The sequence below is a fragment of the Podarcis cretensis genome, assembly GCF_951804945.1.
Source record: "Podarcis cretensis genome assembly, chromosome: 3".
Classification (NCBI taxonomy): Eukaryota; Metazoa; Chordata; class Lepidosauria; order Squamata; family Lacertidae; genus Podarcis; species Podarcis cretensis.
This window is the reverse complement of record NC_137172.1, coordinates 117,748,462-117,768,377: the sequence shown is the minus strand read 5'-3', so window position 1 is coordinate 117,768,377 and position 19,916 is coordinate 117,748,462. Positions and strand designations below refer to the sequence as shown.

General features: G+C 46.2%; 2 protein-coding genes across 11 annotated transcripts in view; both read right to left on the bottom strand.

The window, feature by feature from the left end:
- Positions 1–468: 468 nt before the first annotated feature.
- Positions 469–12,688, bottom strand: TMEM272 (transmembrane protein 272). 5 transcript variants are annotated; one of them, XM_079970179.1, is made up of 7 exons: positions 12,639–12,688; positions 9,290–9,448; positions 7,841–8,170; positions 4,604–4,685; positions 3,909–3,968; positions 2,277–2,359; positions 469–1,204 (listed from the first exon to the last, which is right to left on the bottom strand). In XM_079970179.1, exons 4-7 carry the CDS (start codon positions 4,659–4,661, stop codon positions 842–844), a joined length of 564 nt encoding a protein of 187 aa, XP_079826305.1. In that variant the 5' UTR covers positions 4,662–4,685; positions 7,841–8,170; positions 9,290–9,448; positions 12,639–12,688; the 3' UTR covers positions 469–841. The 5 variants fall into 5 exon arrangements, with proteins under 5 accessions (XP_079826305.1, XP_079826306.1, XP_079826304.1 ...); XM_079970180.1 differs by lacking the exon at positions 12,639–12,688 and having other exon boundaries at positions 9,290–9,912; XM_079970178.1 differs by lacking the exons at positions 9,290–9,448; positions 12,639–12,688 and having other exon boundaries at positions 7,841–8,284.
- A 3,388-nt stretch (positions 12,689–16,076) lies between these two features.
- ATP7B (ATPase copper transporting beta) overlaps positions 16,077–19,916 on the bottom strand; it is a 52,630-nt gene continuing 48,790 nt past the window's right edge. For all 6 annotated transcript variants that reach the window (XM_079969631.1, XM_079969635.1, XM_079969630.1 and 3 more), the window contains 2 exons: positions 19,430–19,532; positions 16,077–17,020 (listed from right to left, as the gene is read on the bottom strand). In XM_079969631.1, coding sequence (XP_079825757.1) covers positions 16,753–17,020; positions 19,430–19,532 — 371 coding nt within the window. In that variant the 3' untranslated portion in view covers positions 16,077–16,752. The remainder of the gene's footprint in view (positions 17,021–19,429; positions 19,533–19,916) is intronic.

Here is a 19,916-nt window from a genome sequence, read left to right as displayed (position 1 = left end):
AATGCAATATCAAAGCACATGTAATATGTAAATTCACGCCTCTTGCAGTGGTTTAGAGATGAAACCAGAGACCTTTGAGTAGGTGATCAAAAATTGTTCATTACTTTTAGTCCTTCAAAAAATTTTTTTGTACAAACCAAAGAAAACGTAAGCTGCCACTTTCTTTGAAAGAAAAGAACTGGCATTCAATCACATAGCCAAAATGCAGGTTTGTGCAGTGTTCTGCCGCTACAAACCCACATGAAAAAAAAGAAAATGATGTGGAAATGCTCTAAAAAGTGTGATGTAAATCATTAATAGAAAGCTGTATAAGCTCTGTGCAAGCAAATGTTCATTGTCGTATATCCTCTCCACCAACAAATAGGAACAAACACTCAGTAAAGACCAAACATCATCTAACGTCTGTGCAAGCAAATCAACATAAATACTCAACAGGCAGACAATCTGGAGCAACTTTCAGACTTCTATCATTTCTACCACTGAAATCAGTAAATACGTTTGAGAAAGCATTAAAAAAAAAAGGCGTGTTGTGGCAGTGCAAGTGTCTCACTTCCAGGGCATGCACTGGGAACTTGATGCTTTCCTTGGCATGCGCCAGAGCAAAGAAGACCCTTTTTACTACCTTTCAAATAGACAGACTTTGTCTATCGTCCACATTTATTTCCACAGGAGAGAAAAAAGGAACCATGTAAAACAGACCTCCGTGGAGTTTGCTAGTCATATGCACTATGTGTTCAGGGAGGGTGAGCATGACCAACAAATACCAGAATTGCCTCTTTCTCTTCCCTATTGCTTCTCTAATAGTCCCATGGCTCATCTTCTATGGCTTTCCACCCCCTTTTCAGTCCTCCTCTGTAGCATATTGTTGCCTGGAGCAGCAATAAACACAGCAGCTGCAGAAGATCAGCAAAGCCAGAACTGTGTGGCTCACGACAAGCACCCCAACTGCAAAAACGTACAGGATTTTATCACAGTAATCTTGAGGGTGATGGAAAGGTGGGATGAAATTAGGTAGGTAGACGGAAAACACCCAGTAGTTCCCCAGGATGAACCAGAGGAAGAGGAAGAGGCTGAGGGTGAGGTGTATGTAATATCTGTGAGCATTCTGTCTCCAGGGATACTCATCGTCGTCGTCATCGTCAATCATAACCGATTTGGTTAGCAGCTGCCTCATCCGGGTGGAGTCAAAGAGCAGAAGACCAACCTAGACATTGCACAAAGGTTTAAAAAAATCCCGGAGGGATCATTATATTCCAGATTTGGCTCCTTGGTATCAAACATTTGTTTTCATTTAACAACATTTACCGTATTTTTCGCTCCATAAGGCGCACCTGACCATAAGGCACAACTACTTTTTTGGGGGGGGGGGGATTCAAGGAAAAAAAATATGCGGCTCTTGGGGGCTTTTGTGGGAGGTGGGGGAAGTGAGAGAGCCTCGCTCTGTCCCTTCCCCGATCTCCCGCAAGAGCCAGGGATAGCCGCGCGAAGCCTCCGCAGGGCAGCGGGATGAAGGCTCCCCGCTGCCCTACGGAGGCTTCGCGGGCTACCCCAGAGCTGCTCGACCCAAAGAGCAGGTTGGGGAGCAACGGAAAGGCTTGTGGGGCTGGCGGTGGGGAAAGCCGAGCTTCCCTCACCGCCAGCCCTGGGGAACCAGAAAGCTGTGTTCAGCCTTTCCACTGCTCCCCGAGCTTGTGGGGCTGGCGAGGGAAACCCAGCTCCCCCCCCCCCCCAGCCCCAGGGACCACACATTCGCTCCATAAGACGCACAGACATTTCCCCTTAGGTTTAAAGAGGAAAAAGGTACATCTTGTGGAGCGAAAAATACAGTATATGCTGCTGCTTCTTCGTAGCAACATCTCTAAGTGGTTTACAATAAATGTTCGGCAAAATTGCATACAAAGTAGTACAAGGAAATGTGCATCAAAATGCTGATGGATTTTCATGTGGACTTTTTAAAAAAAAATGTGGAAATGTGAGAAAAAATGAGAAACTGAGAGGAAACCGACATTAAAAGATTCACACACACAACTAGTTGTACTGAATAAAATAGTTTAAATAGTAACATTTTTAAAAGGCTACACAGTGTATGATCCTTTCTCAATTCAGAAGTCTCCTCCTGAGTCAAATCCTTATTTCCTTGAAGTTAATTCACTAAGATATAACCATGGTGGTTGTTTTTTGTTGTTGTTTTTTTGTATCTTCTATGAATGAAAATAATTCCATACAAACTTCATCACAAATCTCAGAGGAAAATATTGTTCAGTGAACAGCAATACCTTCAAACTGCCAACCACACCACCCACAAGCAGATATAAGGGGATTAGCGGCTGGACTGGACAGTCGTCTAAAAACTTCATTCCTGAGGAACAACAAACAAAGTAAATTATTTCGATCAAGTCTCACGTGCAGAAGCAAAAGGGCAGGTGCACTGATTCACAACTGCAGTGGTGCTACAGCCCTGACACACTTTGCACAATGTGTAATATAACAGGAGAGTTTCAGAGGGTGGCAACACGAGAACAGGCCTTTTCTGCTATGGCTCCCCGTTTGTGGAATGCTCTTCCCCTGGTGAATTCGCTACATATCTTTAAGCATCAGGCAAAAACTTCCCTCTATAACCAGGCCTATGGCCTTTGGATATCTGTGGCCTTTTAGAAGTGGGCGGGAAGTTTACAATGTATTTCTCTTTCCTCCAGGTTGTAAAGGGACCCCTGACCGTTAGGTCCAGTTGTGGACGATTCTGGGGTTGCGGCGCTCATCTCGCTTTACTGGCCGAGGGAGCCAGCATGAAGCTTCTGGGTCATGTGGCCAGCATGACGAAGCCGCATCTGGAGAACCAGAGCAGCGCACGGAAACGCCGTTTACCTTCCCGCTGGAGCAGTACCTATTTATCTACTTGCATTTTGACATGCTTTCGAACTGCTAGGTTGGCAGGAGCAGGGACCAAGCAATGGGAGCTCATCCCATCACAGGGATTCGAACCACCGACCTTCTGATCAGCAAGCCCTAGGCTCTGTGGTTTAGACCACAGCGTCATCCACATCCCATAGGTTGTAGTCTGTCTGGAGTTTATTGTCTGGTTGGTTGGTTGTAAGTTGCTTTGGGCTGCCCTGGGCAAGATTAAGTGACTAAGAAATAATCATAATATCATTATCGTAATATCATTATCATTCCTGCCAAAGTTAGGATTACCAGTGTCCTTCCAGCAGATTCCTGCAATTTCAACAACTGTCTGACATGCAAGGAATTTAGGAGGTGATGGATCTCCTGACATAGGGAAACAAAGAAAAACCTGCTAATTTCCTACATGAAGCTGGAATCCAATAGTGTTTTTGCACAAGCAAATCAGACTTCTCTTCATGCAACAGAACTCCCCCCCCCTTCCCCCCCCCAACCAGACCCAAAAACCTGCTCTGGAAGGTGGGAAGCAAAAACCTGCTTGCACAATGTTGGATTTTATCCATATCATTTAACTCATTATCTTCTGGTTGCTATAGTATTTTGTTTTTTATTTTGGCAGTGTAAGTAAAGGTAAAGGTACCCCTGCCCATACGGGCCAGTCTTGACAGACTCTGGGGTTGTGCGCCCATCTCACTTAAGAGGCCAGGGGCCAGCGCTGTCCGGAGACACTTCCGGGTCACGTGGCCAGCGTGACATCGCTGCTCTGGCCAGAGCCAGAGCCGCACACGGAAACGCCGTTTACCTTCCCGCTGGTAAGCGGTCCCTATTTATCTACTTGCACCCGGAGGTGCTTTCGAACTGCTAGGTTGGCAGGTGCTGGGACCGAGCAGCGGGAGCGCACCCCGCCGCAGGGATTCGAACCGCCGACCTTTCGATCGGCAAGTCCTAGGCGCTGAGGCTTTAACCCACAGCGCCACCTGCGTCCCTCATTTTGGCAGTGTACTTACCTGTAAAAGCCATAGACAGTGGTAATGCTAGGAAAGCAAGGAGTCCAAAAATGAAACAAGCTGTAAGGAAATAAATGACAAGTTATAGCTTGTGATAAAACAAATGCCCTCCATTTTTGTCACTCACATACACATGTAGGTAGACAGTAGGAATGAAGGAGCAATTAGATTCTCTTCTCATTTAAAGGCAAACCTATCTAATTCATACTTTCCAAAACAATATAGGAACTGAAACACAGCCATTTTTCAAAATTCTCACCACTCTAAATGTTGCAATAGCAATGTGTAAAAAACACATATACTGGGGTAAAATGTGCCTTAAAATGCATATATTAGGGAAAATACATTACATTTGGGGGAACTGTTTTGCAAAAATGTGTTTATTTGGGAAAATTGCATACAAAGAAATGCATATTAGAAATTTGCACTAAAATGCTGACCGTTTCATAAGGATTATTTTTAATGCAAATTACTGTAACCATGTGGAGAACTGAATTTAAAATTGGAACAATGGGAAACTTTGAGAACCGAAATGGATGGATTCATCCATTGCTATCAGAGAGTGATGCAAACTGAGTTGGGACAGGTATTGCTTGGTTGCAGCCTCCCTGCTTGACCTGCAATCAGCATCCTTTGTTGAATCCCTGGAGTGCTCCAGATCTCTTGCCACTATCTCCCTTTCGCAGGCAACCTACCATTGCTGGCAATTTTGGAGATGCATCGATGGCATGCTTTCTCGAAGCCTGCAACCATTGCGAATGACAGTCTTCTGCAGACCTTGGGGAAACAAGAAACCATGTGTTTGATTTTAACTTAAAACACACCCACAAACTGCAAAAATCAACTAAGAAGAGTCTCACTATAAAGGCCACTTTTTTGTTTTCTTTCCTTGGTTAGGGCTTCCACCAGCCTTTGGCAGAAGCCTTCATCCTTTCGCAAGCCAGAGACATTCAGCCACCCAGGGGCCAGAAGCTCATTGCAAAACAAAACAAAACTGAGCTCAACAGGAAGTCTAAGGCAGGGGGCTTAGGGCATGAGTTTTGATGCTTTTGATGCTATTTAATGCATTGTGTTTGAAACCTCAGGCAACTGACATCAAAAAATTCATGCAAAACTGAAGCAGAAAACACCAAAACAGTTGCTAAACTTACACTGTTGCATTGTCCAAATGCTTAGAAAAAGAGCAGGAGGCAGAATCATGCCACTGTCTAGACATTTCCACTTTTAAGGCAAAACTGTTCTGAAATTTGTGTAGTCATGATGACATAGACAAGTCAGGAATGCATAAAAAATAATATTCTCACTTTACAGCTAAACTCCAGCCTAGGGAGACTGGCATATAGATAAACGTGCTCCAGTCATTTTTTTAAAAAATAAAAAGGCCAGTTCTCCATGTTTAAAAGTTAAGTCTGGCTTCTCACCCACTCCCAGCATTGGTATCATCCTACAAACTCCCACAGATGTCTCAGGAAGGTCCAGAGAATTAACTGGCATTTGTAGGTGAAATAAGATACTTTCCTCCCTTCAGTCAATTCACATTCTTCTCCAAGAAGTTTTGGAACAGATGTAGCATCTTAACAGCAGCTCAAACGCAAAAGGGGAGAAAATCTAGAGAGATATTCTAAAATGCATACTATTTATAGATCTGTCACACAAGGCAACAAACATCCATTAGCTTGTTCCAAGCTGATGGAGGAGTGTGTACTTGTTTCAACAGCTGGATCCTTCATGGAATACAGGAAGCTGCCTTATACACTATCAGGCTATTTGTCCACCTAGTCCGCCATGATTTACTCTTGACGCTACATCAGGGCCGGTCCTAACATTTGGCAGTGTGAGGCAGCCACCTCAGGCAGCAGATATGGGGAGCCAGGGAGGAGGAGTGAACATTGGAAGAGTCCTGCTCTACCTAGTCCATCATCCTGTTCCCCAGGTCACTGCTGGTCAGATGCCTATGGGAACGAGCTGCAGCAAAGAGAGCACTCTGCAGATTGGGCAGCAGAAACTTGCTGTGGAGTGGGCCTTGCGGGTGGCCTGTGATGCTGACCACTCTTCAAAGAAGCCCAGGCCATGGCAGCTGTTCCACAAATTTAAATAGAATGTGTGTGTGTGTGTGTGTGTGTGTGTGTGTGTGTGTGTAAGGGGGCAGTATTTACCTTCCTAGCTGAAAGGCTAGTTAGATTATTCATTTTGGCAAATAAATACTCTCAACAAGTATACATTCTTTTTATTGTTTACTTACTTATTTTGAAGTTTTACACCTGTCTTTCTCAACCATTTTGGCTTAAAGCAACGATAACATACATATAAACATGATACACACACACCAAAGCATCTGGAGTATGCCAGGTTTGGGATGGTTGATTACACAAGTGTAGAGATGGCAGGGACCATGAAGAAGAAGAGGAGGAGTTTGGATTTGATATCCCGCTTTATCACTACCCGAAGGAGTCTCAAAGCGGCTAACAATCTCATTTTCCCTTCCTCCCCCACAACAAACACTCTGTGAGGTGAGTGGGGTTGAGAGACTTCAAAGAAGTGTGACTGGCCCAAGGTCACCCAGCGGCTGCATGTGGAGGAGCGGAGACGCAAACCCGGTTCCCCAGATTACGAGTCCACTGCTATTAACCACGACACCACGCTGGCCATGAAGGCTGTGTAGTCCAACCCCCTGAATTTTTGCCCGTTGTGGGGCTCAAACCCACATCCCTGAGGTTAAGAGTCGCATGCTCCTATCAACTGAGCTATCCCAGCAGCCCCTGGCCTTCTGCAGGATGGGGCCAGATTAAAGAGTGAGTTCCCCTCCTTCTGAACAAGCAACATGACCTGGAGTAGAGTCTTTTTTAGCAGGGAAACAAACTCCCGGCTCCTGGTTCTTCTCTGACTGATGTGTTGGGCTAGGCTGATGTTCCCCTTGCTATGCTGCTCTTCTTGGGAGCCACAGGGAGCAACGTCCCAGTGATGCTTTTCCTCTTAGCAGATGGTGAGGCCCAGGGTGCACCCACTTTAGCTCTGCAGTCCATAAAATTAGTCAAAAACCAGGGGTAGTCTATATGATGTTATCCAGATGTCCTTGGACTCCAACTTCCATCATCTCCAGCCAGCATGGCCAATGGTGAGGGATGATGGGAGCTGTAGTCCAGTGACACCATGCTGGCGACCTTTGATGAAGCTGAACAATAATACAGTGGTACCTTGGTTCTCGAACGGCTTGGCTTCTGAACAAAAAGTGTTCCAGTTTGCAAATGTTTTTTGGAAGGTGAACATCCAGCGTAGCTTCCACATGACTGCAGGAAGCTCCTGCAGCTAATCAGAAGCTGCACCTTGGTTTTCGAACGGTTTCAGGAGTCGAACGGACTCCCAGAACGGATTAAGTTCAAGAAGCAAAGTATCACTGTACAGCACAAAGCAAGGAATTGCCTTACAGAATGAGCCACCAAAGCTAGAAGTTTTGCAACCTTTTCAGGAACAGATAAAAATGTAGGCTCTGCTTCTAGCTGTTACAGACCTTAGTTGCTGTAAGAATGACATATCAAACAATGCCAGCTGAACTGATTTCACCAGGAGAAAGGAAACCCTGGCAGAGCTTGTGAAGATGGTGCAACTGGCCCAACTTGCAAGGGGCAAAATCAGTGATCGGTGACCATTTTATAAGCCTTGCTGGCAGAAAACGAGCAATTCCATCCCACCTGATGAAGAGATTTGTGCAACTCAAAAGCTTGCATATCTTTTACACCAACAAAATCTGATCCTCAAGATATCCAGGATTATTAATCAACCTATTCATCCCCCTTTTTTCATCATTCAAGACTGACAACAGCAGCCACACACTCACTTTCTCCCTCCAACAGCTAATGCCACACTGTTCCTAAAGTTGCTGGCAACCCCACCCTGTTAGGTGCAATTGCTTCCCGGCGCCATTCCCTACTCACCTTACTTTTCCAAGCAGAGATCTGGGAAGAAAAAAACCTGGAGCCAGTATTCCTCAAGAAAAAGTGTGTGGTGTTAAGTGACACACTGGATAAAGCTTATATTTGCATCCAGGTCTTTGAAGCAGCTGAGGCGTTTCATTCCTTCGTTCCGAAGCCCCTTTGGGGGTCACTGGCTGTTTGCGAGCTTCTGCTTCTCTGCATCTCTGCTCCTGCTGTTGTGATGAAAGCTCTTATCCTTTATTCCCTGCACTCCCACGTTCGGTTCCCTCCACAGCCAAGCAACTGCACGCATTCAACTTGCCACCAGAGGACAGTAAAGGAGTCCCGGAACTTTTATGAAAGCAGGTAGTCATAAAGCAGGTAGGTCCTCTGGGTTGTTTCCCTGCAATTTTCAGAGTGGTTTAACAGCCAGCCCCTCTTCCCACCCTGGGATTTTAAGGTGGGTCTAAGGAGGTCAGGGGACACGGGTGGCGCTGTGGGTTAAACCACAGAGCCTAGCACTTGCCGATCAGAAGGTCGGTGGTTCGAATCCCCATGACGGGGTGAGCTCCCATTGCTCGGTCCCAGCTCCTGCCAACCTAGCAGTTCGAAAGCATGTCAAAGTGCAAGTAGATAAATAGGTACCACTCTGGTGGGAAGGTAAACAGCATTTCCGTGTGCTGCTCTGGTTCGCCAGAAGTGGCTTAGTCATGCTGGCCACATGACCCGGAAGCTGTATGCCGGCTCCCTTGGCCTATAGAGCGATACGAGCACGCAACCCCAGAGTCAGTCATGACTGGACCTAATGGTCAGGGGTCCCTTTACCTTTTTAAGGAGGTCAGGATCTTTTAGACTAAGACTGTGTACACAAGATAGCTTTAAAGCACATTCCCCCCCCCCTCAAATAAGCCTGAACACTCTAGTTTACCCCTCACAGAGTTAAGCAAGCCTTAAACAAACGACAATCGCTCAAAATTGTTTGGGGGGGGGGGAGTGTGCTTTGAATGTACTTTAAAGGTATGGTAATGTTCACAGGGTAAATCTAGACCCTTATGTTAAATTGCCAGATCCCTGGGGGCAAGGGGATTTCATCACACAGGCAAAGAAACCTGTGGTTCTCTCATCTATAGCATGATCATTGCCATGTATGATCTGCAGCTATTTCTTCATGATACATCTAGTCTTCAAATGGCACTCATGCTCTTCCATGTGGCACATTGGGGTTTGAATGACTGGATTGTTGAGCCAATGGTCAAGCATTTGGGCAGGGGCTAGGCTTTGAACTCCTGATTTTCCCATTCTACCCTCCTGCGACACCCTCCGCCCAGATGGCAGAAGTGTGAACAAGCACCCAACCTTGATGACTAATGCTGATAATGTAAATGTCAATGCTCTAAAAGAGGAGTTAAAGTCTGATTTCCCTCTTATTACTCAAATCAACATGCCAAATTAATAGCAATTTAGACACACCATGTCTTACAAAGAACCATGAATACATGGAATGGTTTTAAGAAAGAAGAAATGAATAATAAAAGCCTAGGCCAGAGAATCAATCATTGTCATTATGAGGACTGTTCCTGCACATTCAAAGCTTGCTCCAATTATATTTTCAGCTTTTGCAGAATTCTCCTGCAAAAGCATAACATTGTCTGGTGAATTTTATGGAAGGTAACTTCTGAATTACACACACACACACACAATACTACTGGCAACTTCAGAGACTGCCATTGTTTGAGACAAGAAGGTGGTGTTGAGTTGAGTCCAATACCATATTTGCTCTGGTTCCTCTGGTCATGTTCAGGTTCTTCAGATCATTTGGGTACTCACATCATAAATACCAATATTCTGACTGTCTATGAATCATGCTAATAGGGCATGATAACAGGGCAAGCAAGCCATTTTTGCCTTCCCATAGCCCACTTTCTTGAGTAAGGATAGGGCCTTCTCATTGGTCAGCCCAGCAGTCATGGGACACCCTTCCTTAGGAATTACAAAAGGCCTCTTCAAAAGTACACCCTTCAAGAGTGTCTTGCAGACCCTCCAAGTATCCCTATTCTGCAGGGACAGTCCCCAATTTACAGAAGCCACCCCAGTTCCTGATTTGATCCCAGAATGTCCCACTTTTCCTTTAAAAGGTAAAGGGACCCCTGATTAGGTCGACTCTGGGGTTGCGGCGCTCATCTCGCTTTACTGGCCGAAGGAGCTGGCGTACAGCTTCCGGGTCATGTGGCCAGCATGACTAAGCCGCTTATGGCGAACCAGAGCAGCGCACGGAAACGCTGTTTACCTTTCCGGCGGAGCAGTACCTATTTATCTACTTGCACTTTGACATGCTTTCGAACTGCTAGGTTGGCAGGAGCAGGGACTGAGCAATGGGAGCTCACCCTGTCGTGGGGATTCGAACTGCTGACCTTCTGATCGGCAAGTCCTAGGCTCTGTGGTTTAACCCACAGCGCCACTGGCGTCCCTCACGTTTTCTTAGGACATCCCTATTTTCATCAGAGAGATGTTGGAGGGTACGGAGTTATGCGACTCCTGAGCCAAGGAGGTAAGTACAGTGGTACCTCAGGTTAAGTACTTAATTTGTTCCGGAGGTCCGTACTTAACCTGAAACTGTTCTTAACCTGAAGCACCACTTTAGCTAATGGGGCCTCCTGCTGCTGCCACACCGCCAGAGCACAATTTCTGTTCTCATCCTGAAGCAAAGTTCTTAACCTGAAGCACTATTTCTGTGTTAGCAGAGTCTGTAACCTGAAGTGTATGTAACCTGAAGCGTATGTAACCTGAGGTACCACTGTAACTATAAAACCTTTAGAAGACATCTGAAGGCAGCCTTGTATAGGGAAGGGTTTTTTATGTTTAATGTTTTTGTATATGTTGGAATCTGCCCAGAATGGCTGGGGCAACCCAGTTATATGGGTGGGCTAACAACAACAACAAGAGTTGCATAGGATGTCCCTATTTTCATTGGAGAAATGTTGGCAGGGTATGCAAATATTTTAAATAAAGACACAGCCCTGGAGAAATCTGTTTGTCAAATGCAGCACTGTGCATCCTCTCTAATGCCAGTATCCCGCAGCTTGGACTGCAACAGCTGATTGGTGCAGACTGATGACCTTTCAAGTTCCTTTCTGCTCTGATTTTATGACAGCCTTGAAGCAAAGGCCTAGGAACACAGTCAGTCTTGATGCGTGTAATTGCGCACTCAGTTGTGCAAGTCTTCTCCTTCCACCCCCATAATTTTACTACTATACAAAAGACAAGATGTATCATTGTATAATAATCACTATAATTAAGTTGTCTCTGTTCTCTGTTATAACGGTATGGCAGTAGGTATTTAATAAGCCAGTTTCCATCAAAAAGCCTCTCTCTCTTTTTTTCAAAATCCCAGCTGCATTGCAGAGAGCTTTAAATAGCACACACTTATTCGGAAGGAACAATTTGTGCCAGGAACCAGAATCCCACCCCGGCAAGAGGGATGCACAGACTTCTAGCATGGATGCCCTCAGGCCAGGTTGCATCTGCCCAAGCTTGTCAGGGTTGCATGCTGAGTTCACACCATGATCCCCATCAGTGTTTCAGCATTGCATGATTTGGCGTCCCCAGCCTCTTATCAAGCAACACCACACCAATCAGTACTTCTCCACCCCCATTGTTCTGCCTGGACGCTGAGGTCCAGCGACGAGGGCCTTCTGGCGGTTCCCTCATTGCGAGAAGCAAAGCTACAGGGAACCAGGCAGAGGGCCTTCTCGGTAGTGGCGCCCACCCTGTGGAACGCCCTTCCAGCAGATGTCAAAGCGATAAACAACTACCTGACATTCAGAAGACATCTTAAGGCAGCCCTGTTCAGGGAAGTTTTTAATCTGTGATATTTTAGTGTATTTTTGGTTTTTATGGACGCCGCCCAGAGTGGCTGGGGAAACCCAGCCAGATGGGCAGGGTACAAATAATAAATTATTATTATTATTATTATTACTTGTGCACAACCATTTTTTTGCATGGTCTACGCACTAGAGCCATTAAAAAACAAAACAAAACAGGCACCTGACTGGTCCAGAGGACCACTGAACCTGACAAACAGAAGCCCACTGTAGAGGTGTGGTGGCAGTAGCAGCAGCAGAGTCTATTGAATTAAGAGTCCAAACCCTCACAGGTGCCTTCTCCATGGCTTCTGGAGAACCAACTGCCTCTCCAGTCCAATGGTGTAGGGAACACACCAGATAGGAGGGCATCAAGAGAAGGCAGGGCCTCTATCTGGGGAGGAACCTGCGGTATTTCACACTGGGGCACTCCCTCTTCTGAAAGCCTGGAAGCTCATGTTACGGCGAGCAAAAAGGAACATTTTGAGGCTCATTGACCAGACAGCCTGAAATTGTGGCCTTGGGCAAGGCTTGAACACTACAATCCAATTTTGATCTGGGTATCTGTGGATGATGTGTTTGGAGATCAGTGCCGTGTAGGACCACTTAGGTACTTCCTTGAAAACAACCTATTATATTAACGTAACTTTCTTTTTTCAAACAATTGGTAGGTACTGGCAGAATTTTGTGGGGCTGTGAATTGGTCAGCACATTCTAGAGTGTAATTTCACAATTCTAGACACAGTACTTGCTTAATGCAAACATTTATTTTATAAAAAAAAAAACCACACAACACTAAAATGTTTAACAAATCTAGGTACAATTTAGCCAGCCCTGAATTCTGTCAATCATCAACAAATTGTTTTAGGAAACAATGCTCAAATGTGGGCTTTTTCAATCAACAAGCATCCGTCCATTTGGCAATGCTCTCTTGGAAAAGACAAAGAACATCAGCTCACCTGTGTTGAGATGGAACACATGTTTTCTTCCAGTAAGTTGTAGGGAAGGTTCAGTGGAATCGGTTCTGATAACAATCATACAATTCCAAGAATCATCCCCTTTCTCATAAGAAGGTACTTAGTCAAACATTGGTCAAAACCGAAAGGAACACTCACTTTCAAAGTTTAGAGAATTTTCTTCACACTGTTCTTCTCTGCATTCCCAGATAATCTCTAGAATGAACTGCCCAGAATTGTTTCCACCTTTGAGTCAGTTTAAGTGGTAACCTGCAAAGAGAAGGTCTGAAAGGTTTCCAGCAAGATACAAGCTGCAAGGAGAAGTGGGATAAAGTTAGGAAGGTGGATCATTTGGGATGTATTCAACACTAAAAAACAAACTGAAAGCATCACCTTGTGAAAGCAAATCTGAGAACCCATTACAAGGTACAAGCAGGGGCGGAGGAAGGGGTGTATGCTCCAGCGCCGAGGGCCTTCTGGCGGTTCCCTCGCTGCGAGAAGCCAAGTTACAGGGAACCAGGCAGAGGGCCTTCTCGGTAGTGGCACCCACCCTGTGGAACGTCCTCCCATCAGATGTCAAAGAGAAAAGCAACTACGAAAATTTTTGAAGACGTCTGAAGGCAGCCCTGTTTAGGGAAGCTTTTAATGTTTAATAAAGGTAAAGGGACCCCTGACCATTAGGTCCAGTCGTGACCGACTCTGGGGTTGCGGCACTCATCTCGCTTTATTGGCCGAGGGAGCCGGCGTACAGCTTCCGGGTCATGTGGCCAGCATGACTAAGCCGCTTCTGGCAAACCAGAGCAGCGCACGGAAACACCGTTTACCTTCCCGCCGGAGCGGTACCTATTTATCTACTTGTAGTTTGACGTGCTTTCGAACTGCTAGGTTGGCAGGAGCAGGGACTGAGCAACAAGAGCTCACCCTGCTGTGGGCATTTGAACCGCTGACCTTCTGATCGGCAAGTCCTAGGCTCTGTGGTTTAACCCACAGCGCCACCCGCGTCCCTATTTTAATGTTTAATGGGTCATTGTATTTTAGTGTTCTGTTGGAAGCCGCCCAGAGTGGCTGGGGAAACCCAGCCAGATGGGCGGAGTATAAATAATAAATTATTATTATTATGGTGGGTGCGGTCCGCCCTGGGTGTCATCACTGAGGGGGGTGAGAAAATGCCGGGCGGAACTCACCGCAGGGCCTGGAGCGCACCCGTGGCTTGGGCACACGCAGGCTTCATGCTGCCCAAACGGTCCACCCGCTGCCTCCCCCCCAGCTGTAGGGCAGCTGAGTGGGAGGAGGCAGGCAGACTCCTCAGAGACCCCCCCAGTGCGCCCTGCCCCTATGGGTGGCTCGCCCCGCACCTGCGTGCGCCCCCCAGGAGCCCGAGCAGCTTCCTCTGCCGCTGGGTACAAGGCATACCACCCCCTAGAAATCAAAGCAATTGTATTAACGAGAGAAGTGTTGGGAGGTGTTTGCTATTTTGACTTATAAAATATGAGCAGCCGGGGGAAAGTGGGGGGAAAGTTATACAGTATTTCTTGAGATATGTTAAATTCATTGGGTATTTGCTCTACTTCTAAGTGCAATTCCAATGTCCCCTCTTACACTTTCCCTGCTGCATGACGTGGGACAAGCTCCCTGGCCCTGGCCCCTTCAGCAGGTTTCTTTCCCCCCTTTTTTCCTATTTATTATTACAAAAATATTATTAAAACACATTAATATAGAGTCCTTCCTAGCGAAAGTGCTACATGAAAAGCAGGAGGAGCTTTTTCAGACAGCAAGAGACAGAAAAGTCACATGAGGTCAGGTCCCCTTAGTTCCTCCTGGGGAACAGTGAACTGTGCTGTTCTCTTTGAAGAAGCAGAGCATTGGTGTGGGGCAGAACTCCACCTTCAGCAATGGTCACATTTGCAAACAGCTTGTTCAACTCATCATCGCTTCTGATTGCCAACTGGATGAGGCGTGGCCCAATTCGTTGCCTCTTGTTTTCATGAGCAGCATTCCCACCAGCTCCAGTAGCTCTGCAGTCAAATATTCCAAGATGGCAGCCATGTACACCGAGGCTCCAACACCCACACTTTCTGCATACCGTCTCAAAAGATGTCCAATGCGGCCCACTGGGAACTGCAAGCCAGCTTGTTTTTTTGTTCCCTGGTTGCAGGCTTTGCTAGCTTCTTGCCACGTTCAGACATCCTGTATCCTCCTTCAGTGAAACACTTGAGTTATGACTCTTCTCCAGGCAACGAAATAATCCCCCCCCCCTTCAGGATGTTTCTGATGGGACCCAGTCCCATTGCCCTCCATGTGATGGGACTGAATGGTCTGCAGTGGGGAGCATACTTGACTTGTGGGGGCTCCCCACACGGTTTAGAATGCTGTGCGATCAAGGTCCTAAATTGTGCGAGGAGCCTCCATGAGGAGGGCCAGCTCCTAGTTGTAGGTGTTCAGCCCCACAACATGAGAAGCAGGACTGCGAAGGGACAGAGGGGATGGGAGGAAGCAAAGTTCTGCCCTCCTCCTCCCCTGTCAAATGTGACGGGAAGAATATGAATAGGGCTCTAAATTCTGTAGTGAATTTAGATGGTATGACTGGGAGTTTCAGAGAGAGAGAGAGAGAGAGGGAGAGAGAGAGAGAGAGAAAGAGAGAGAGAGAGAGAGGAATTCTCTCTCACCAACACAGTTATACCAACTATACTCATTATAGTGAAGATCCTAATGGCAATACATTGGCTTAAAAACTTTAACCAAATCATGCCTTTCTAAGACACTTGATTCTGGAAAAAAAAAAACCCTATTGTTTAAATCTACCATATGCAAAAACAGAGTCAACATCTTGGATTACTGGACAGAATAGCTCGAAGTTTGCAAAAAAAGCCATCCATCCAGTTCAGTGGTATGGAGACGTGCAAATAATGATGTAAGAACCAAATTAAATTAAGAAGGAATCCACCACCACCCCCCATTTGCGTTTATTTACTGGTCTCTACAGTGCATTTATATTTCAGTTTGGTACTCTCGGCTCCCTTGTGAGCACTTTGAAATACTGTTCAAATTAAAATACGGGCTTGCTTTCAACACATGGGAGATTGCTCTCATTCTAAAAGCAACAGCTAGAAATTTCTCTAGTACGGTAGCGAGGGCAAGGTTCAGCAGTTTAGGAAATCACAGCATCCAATTGTATTTCACTGTTCATGTTGTGAATGCTCAGGATCTGTTCTCTGAAGCACACAAACCTTTTATTTCTGTAGGGTGCAGGCTAAATGTGGAGCTTGGGATTCAACACTAATAAATGGAGTCAAAACTGTCATGACAGCATGGTGCACTGGAAAAATCCATTCCGCATTACAATGGGAGTAGACAGTAGGGTTTGCTTTTGCCCTACTTGTTTGCTCTTGTGTAAGACTAAGTAACAAGTTAAAGCAGTTGAAATGGAAATTAAACCATAGCTCACATTAAACAAAACTGATTTAATTCTGTTTCGTTTATAACACACACGTAACCTGCATATTAAGTGAGGGCCCTTGTTCTTGCAGACACCAATCTTCCCCATTTCACAAAATCCTGTTTTCTGCTATTGAGATGTGGAGCACGCTTAGGGAAGCTGTGGTCACTCCACAGGTTGCTGGACTCTATCTTCCATCATTCCTGATCATTGTCTACGCTAGCTGGGGCTGACGGGAGCAACACATCCCCTACCATGGATGTACAATCATCCTGGTCAGTTATCTCAAGTGAAACAATCAACATTCTGATCACAGTTACCCTGCCTCCAGTTTCTGTTTTGGTCACTTTTCATGTCTAAAACTGGTCTACGTAAAATATTCTTGTGTCACATTTAGGACTTAGATACAGTGTGTAAAAAGCCTGGTTGTTCCGCCCTAAATCTTTCTGTTCACACTTTGGTTACGCCATGCCATGACTGAGAGATCCAAGAGCCACCAGGAGCCATCCAAGAGCCATTCAGCCACCAGGATCCGATCAAGGCAGTCTCCTCCATGCTCAGCACAAACCACAGGCGTTCTGGAAGCAGACTGGAAGGATCCCAAATCTTCCTGTGAAAGAGTCACAAGGCAAAATAGTCTTGCCCCCGAACATTGTGGCTCAGCTGCAGAACGCGGCACTCTTAGATGTAGTGGTCTTCATCTTGATGGTTCGTGAGCAAGGACCACTGGTCTGCTTCATTCTCTAGGAAATTCCCCAAGTGTCTTGGCTGTATGTCTGATGTCAGGGAACAAAGAGATACTTGACTGATATCGTCCCGGGCACCTGGTTGGGGAAGGTCTCGTCTCCTATCGTCCATTCCAATGTGGACACTGACTTGAGAAGGAGTCAGGGGCTTCATGCAGCCTTGAACCTGTGCTTCGTATCTTTCCATGTCGGTTTTTTTGTAGCTAAGGAAAGACAAAACACAGACTTCCAAATGTCAGGGGCTCACGCGGAGAAATGGCAGTTGTGCTTGTCAGTGGCTATGCCCTTTTTTTTAAAGGGACATCTATATTGAAGTGGAACCAGGATTAGCTTTGCTTCCTTTTTTTACAGAGTACAAAAAAGCTCTCCCCCGTAAGAATATGATAAACCACGCTGGGGTTACATTGGAAGCATGCAGGCTGATGCACCACTCGCAAGTGGTGAGCTAGGATATGGTACTTGACTTTGGCTAATAAACTTACATGATGAGTGGGGGGGGACTTTTAATGCTATTGGTTTATATTTACAGTGGTGCCTCGCAAGACGAAAAGAATCCGTTCCGCGACTCTCTTCGTCTAGCGGTTTTTTCATCTTGTGAAGCAAGCCCATTGACGGCTTAGCGGATTAGCGCTATTAGCGGCTTTTAGCGGCTTATCGGCTTAGCGGATAAGCGGCTTAGCGGATAAGCGGCTTAGAAAAAGGGGGGAAAGAGGGAAAAAACCCGCAGGAACTCGCAAGACCTTTTCGTCTTGCGAAGCAAGCCCATAGGAAATTCGTTTTGCGAAGCACCTCCAAAACGGAAAACTCTTTCGTCTAGTGGGTTTTCCGTCTTGCGAGGCATTCGTCTTGCGGGGCACCACTGTATTTCTTTTATTGTTTATCACCCAGAGGGACCTAAACACCCTGCAAAGCAATTTCCCGTTCCCGGGGAGATGTCGTTGCGGGCTGGGAGCAAGCCCTCCCCTCACGGATGGGGCAGGATAGCGCCTGTGCCATTGGTTGGTCCTCAGCCGCATCAACCCAAGGCTGTCCAATCCAGATGGTCCAGGAGTGTGGCACGGGCTATTTAAACTGCCCACGGCTGAGGACTCACCCTTGTTTTTTCTCCCTGCTCAGCCAGTTCTCCCGCCCTCCCTCTCTTAGGTTAGGCTCTTTCTTTCTTGTCCTTGCTATGGACCTTAGTTGTCCAAGGGGCCTGGTAGGAATTTTTCCACTTGGCAAATTGGCACTGGCCATTTTGTTTTTTTCACCTACCTCGTAGCAAATCATCACAACTTTGTGAGGTTTGGCGGTTAGGCATTGGAGTATTCGGTCAGAGGTGAGGGGAGGTAGTGGCCATCACCTACCCCTCCTAATTCAAGGGTATTCCGTTAAAGGAATCCGGGGGGCGTGGTCTCTGTCCGAAGCCCCAGACGGGGGCTAGGGCCATGGCACGACCCCTAGCGTTGACCCTGGAGGAGTTCCTAGTTGATGTGCATCAGCAGGGCTCTCCCTTCTGGTGGTTTACCCTTCCAAGACTTCTGGGGAGGAGTCAGATATAGTCGTGCGGTTTCCAATGCCTAAGCCAATACCACTCACATTCTGTAACCGATCAAGTTGTGGCCTTTATCGCCCATTAACCAAAAATACTGTTTCATGTGTCTTTATTCCACTTCCTGGGTGGGTTTGGGACCTTGCCACGCATCTTTTTGGCTTGGTTATTTACCTTAACATGCTATTATTTTCTGCTTTATACACGCCGCGACTATTACTTTGCTCTGGACCCAGTGATCGATACTCATTATGTGTCGTTTGCATTGCTCCATGTTATTGTTAATAAAAATTATCTTATATAAAAAGGGACAGTATTTTTTTGCAGGGGGCTGTATAATAATCAATATAGGCAATAGAAATGTAAACTAAAGCATTAGCATGTATTATTTTTGCAGTGATGACGTGCCTGGCCAGGTGGATTGCAGTTCCTGCCATACAGATTATTTACAACGCTGCTCAGCCCTGCCCAAAGTGGTCTGCTAGGCCAGGATCCAGGGATGTTCTGGAGAGATGAAGATGGTAGCAACTGCAGTGCTCTTCTCAGCACGGGAATGAGTGCTGTTGCCTGTCCCCAACCCATCTGTCCCTCCTGCCTGCCCCTCTGTTCCCTGGTAAGCTACTGTATTTTTCGCTCTATAAGACGCACCAGACCACAAGATGCACCTAGTTTTTGGAGGAGGAAAACAAGAAAAAAATATTCTGAAACTCAGAAGCCAGAACAGCAAGAGGGATCGCTGCGCAGTGAAAGCAGCAATCCCTCTTGCTGTTCTGGCTTCTGGGATAGCTGCGCAGCCTGCCTTCGCTCCATAAGACGCACACACATTTCCCCTTACTTTTTAGGAGGGGAAAAGTGAGTCTTATAGAGCAAAAAATACGGTAATTTTGTAGAGTTCGGCAGGGTGCTTTGCGCCATTTCGTTCAGGACTTCCTCAAACCTGGTGCCAGCCCCACCTATCACTAATGGCTTAGAACTCTTCACCTTTAGAGAAGCTACATACAAAATTCTGTTTAGGTACACTCAGAACACACAAGTTGGCTGTAGCTCTCAACGCCATGAGGAAATCAATGGGAAGACCTACCATTTTAGCTGCAGGGAAGAGAGAAGCACAGACACAGACGATGCCGCCATTGCTGCCGATCCCATCCATGGTTGTAGCACAATCCCAAGAGGTAGAAATACTCCTAATACAAACACACATATGTGACGATAACATATGAGAGTGCTGTAGTGAAATAGTTAAAAAAGTTACCCAATCAGAACCCGGGGGGTGGAGTCAGAGGGACTATAAAACCAGCTCTGGGAGGAGCAAAGGGAGGAGTTTGTTGGGAGTTGGGTGGGTGGTTGGAGTGGGAGTGAATTGGGATAGAGTCTGTGGGGAGGTTGAGTGAGTGTAGCGAAATAAGCTGAGTCAGGAACAGTTAGGAGCTAGGAAGACAAGTAAATATCTGAGAGGTGGTTTAGTGAGTGAGAGCAGGTAGTGGAAGTTATAGATCTGGATAGGCAGCCCATGATTGTAATACTGTTTATGAAACCACACGCTTCTTAAACGGCAATAAATAAACAGA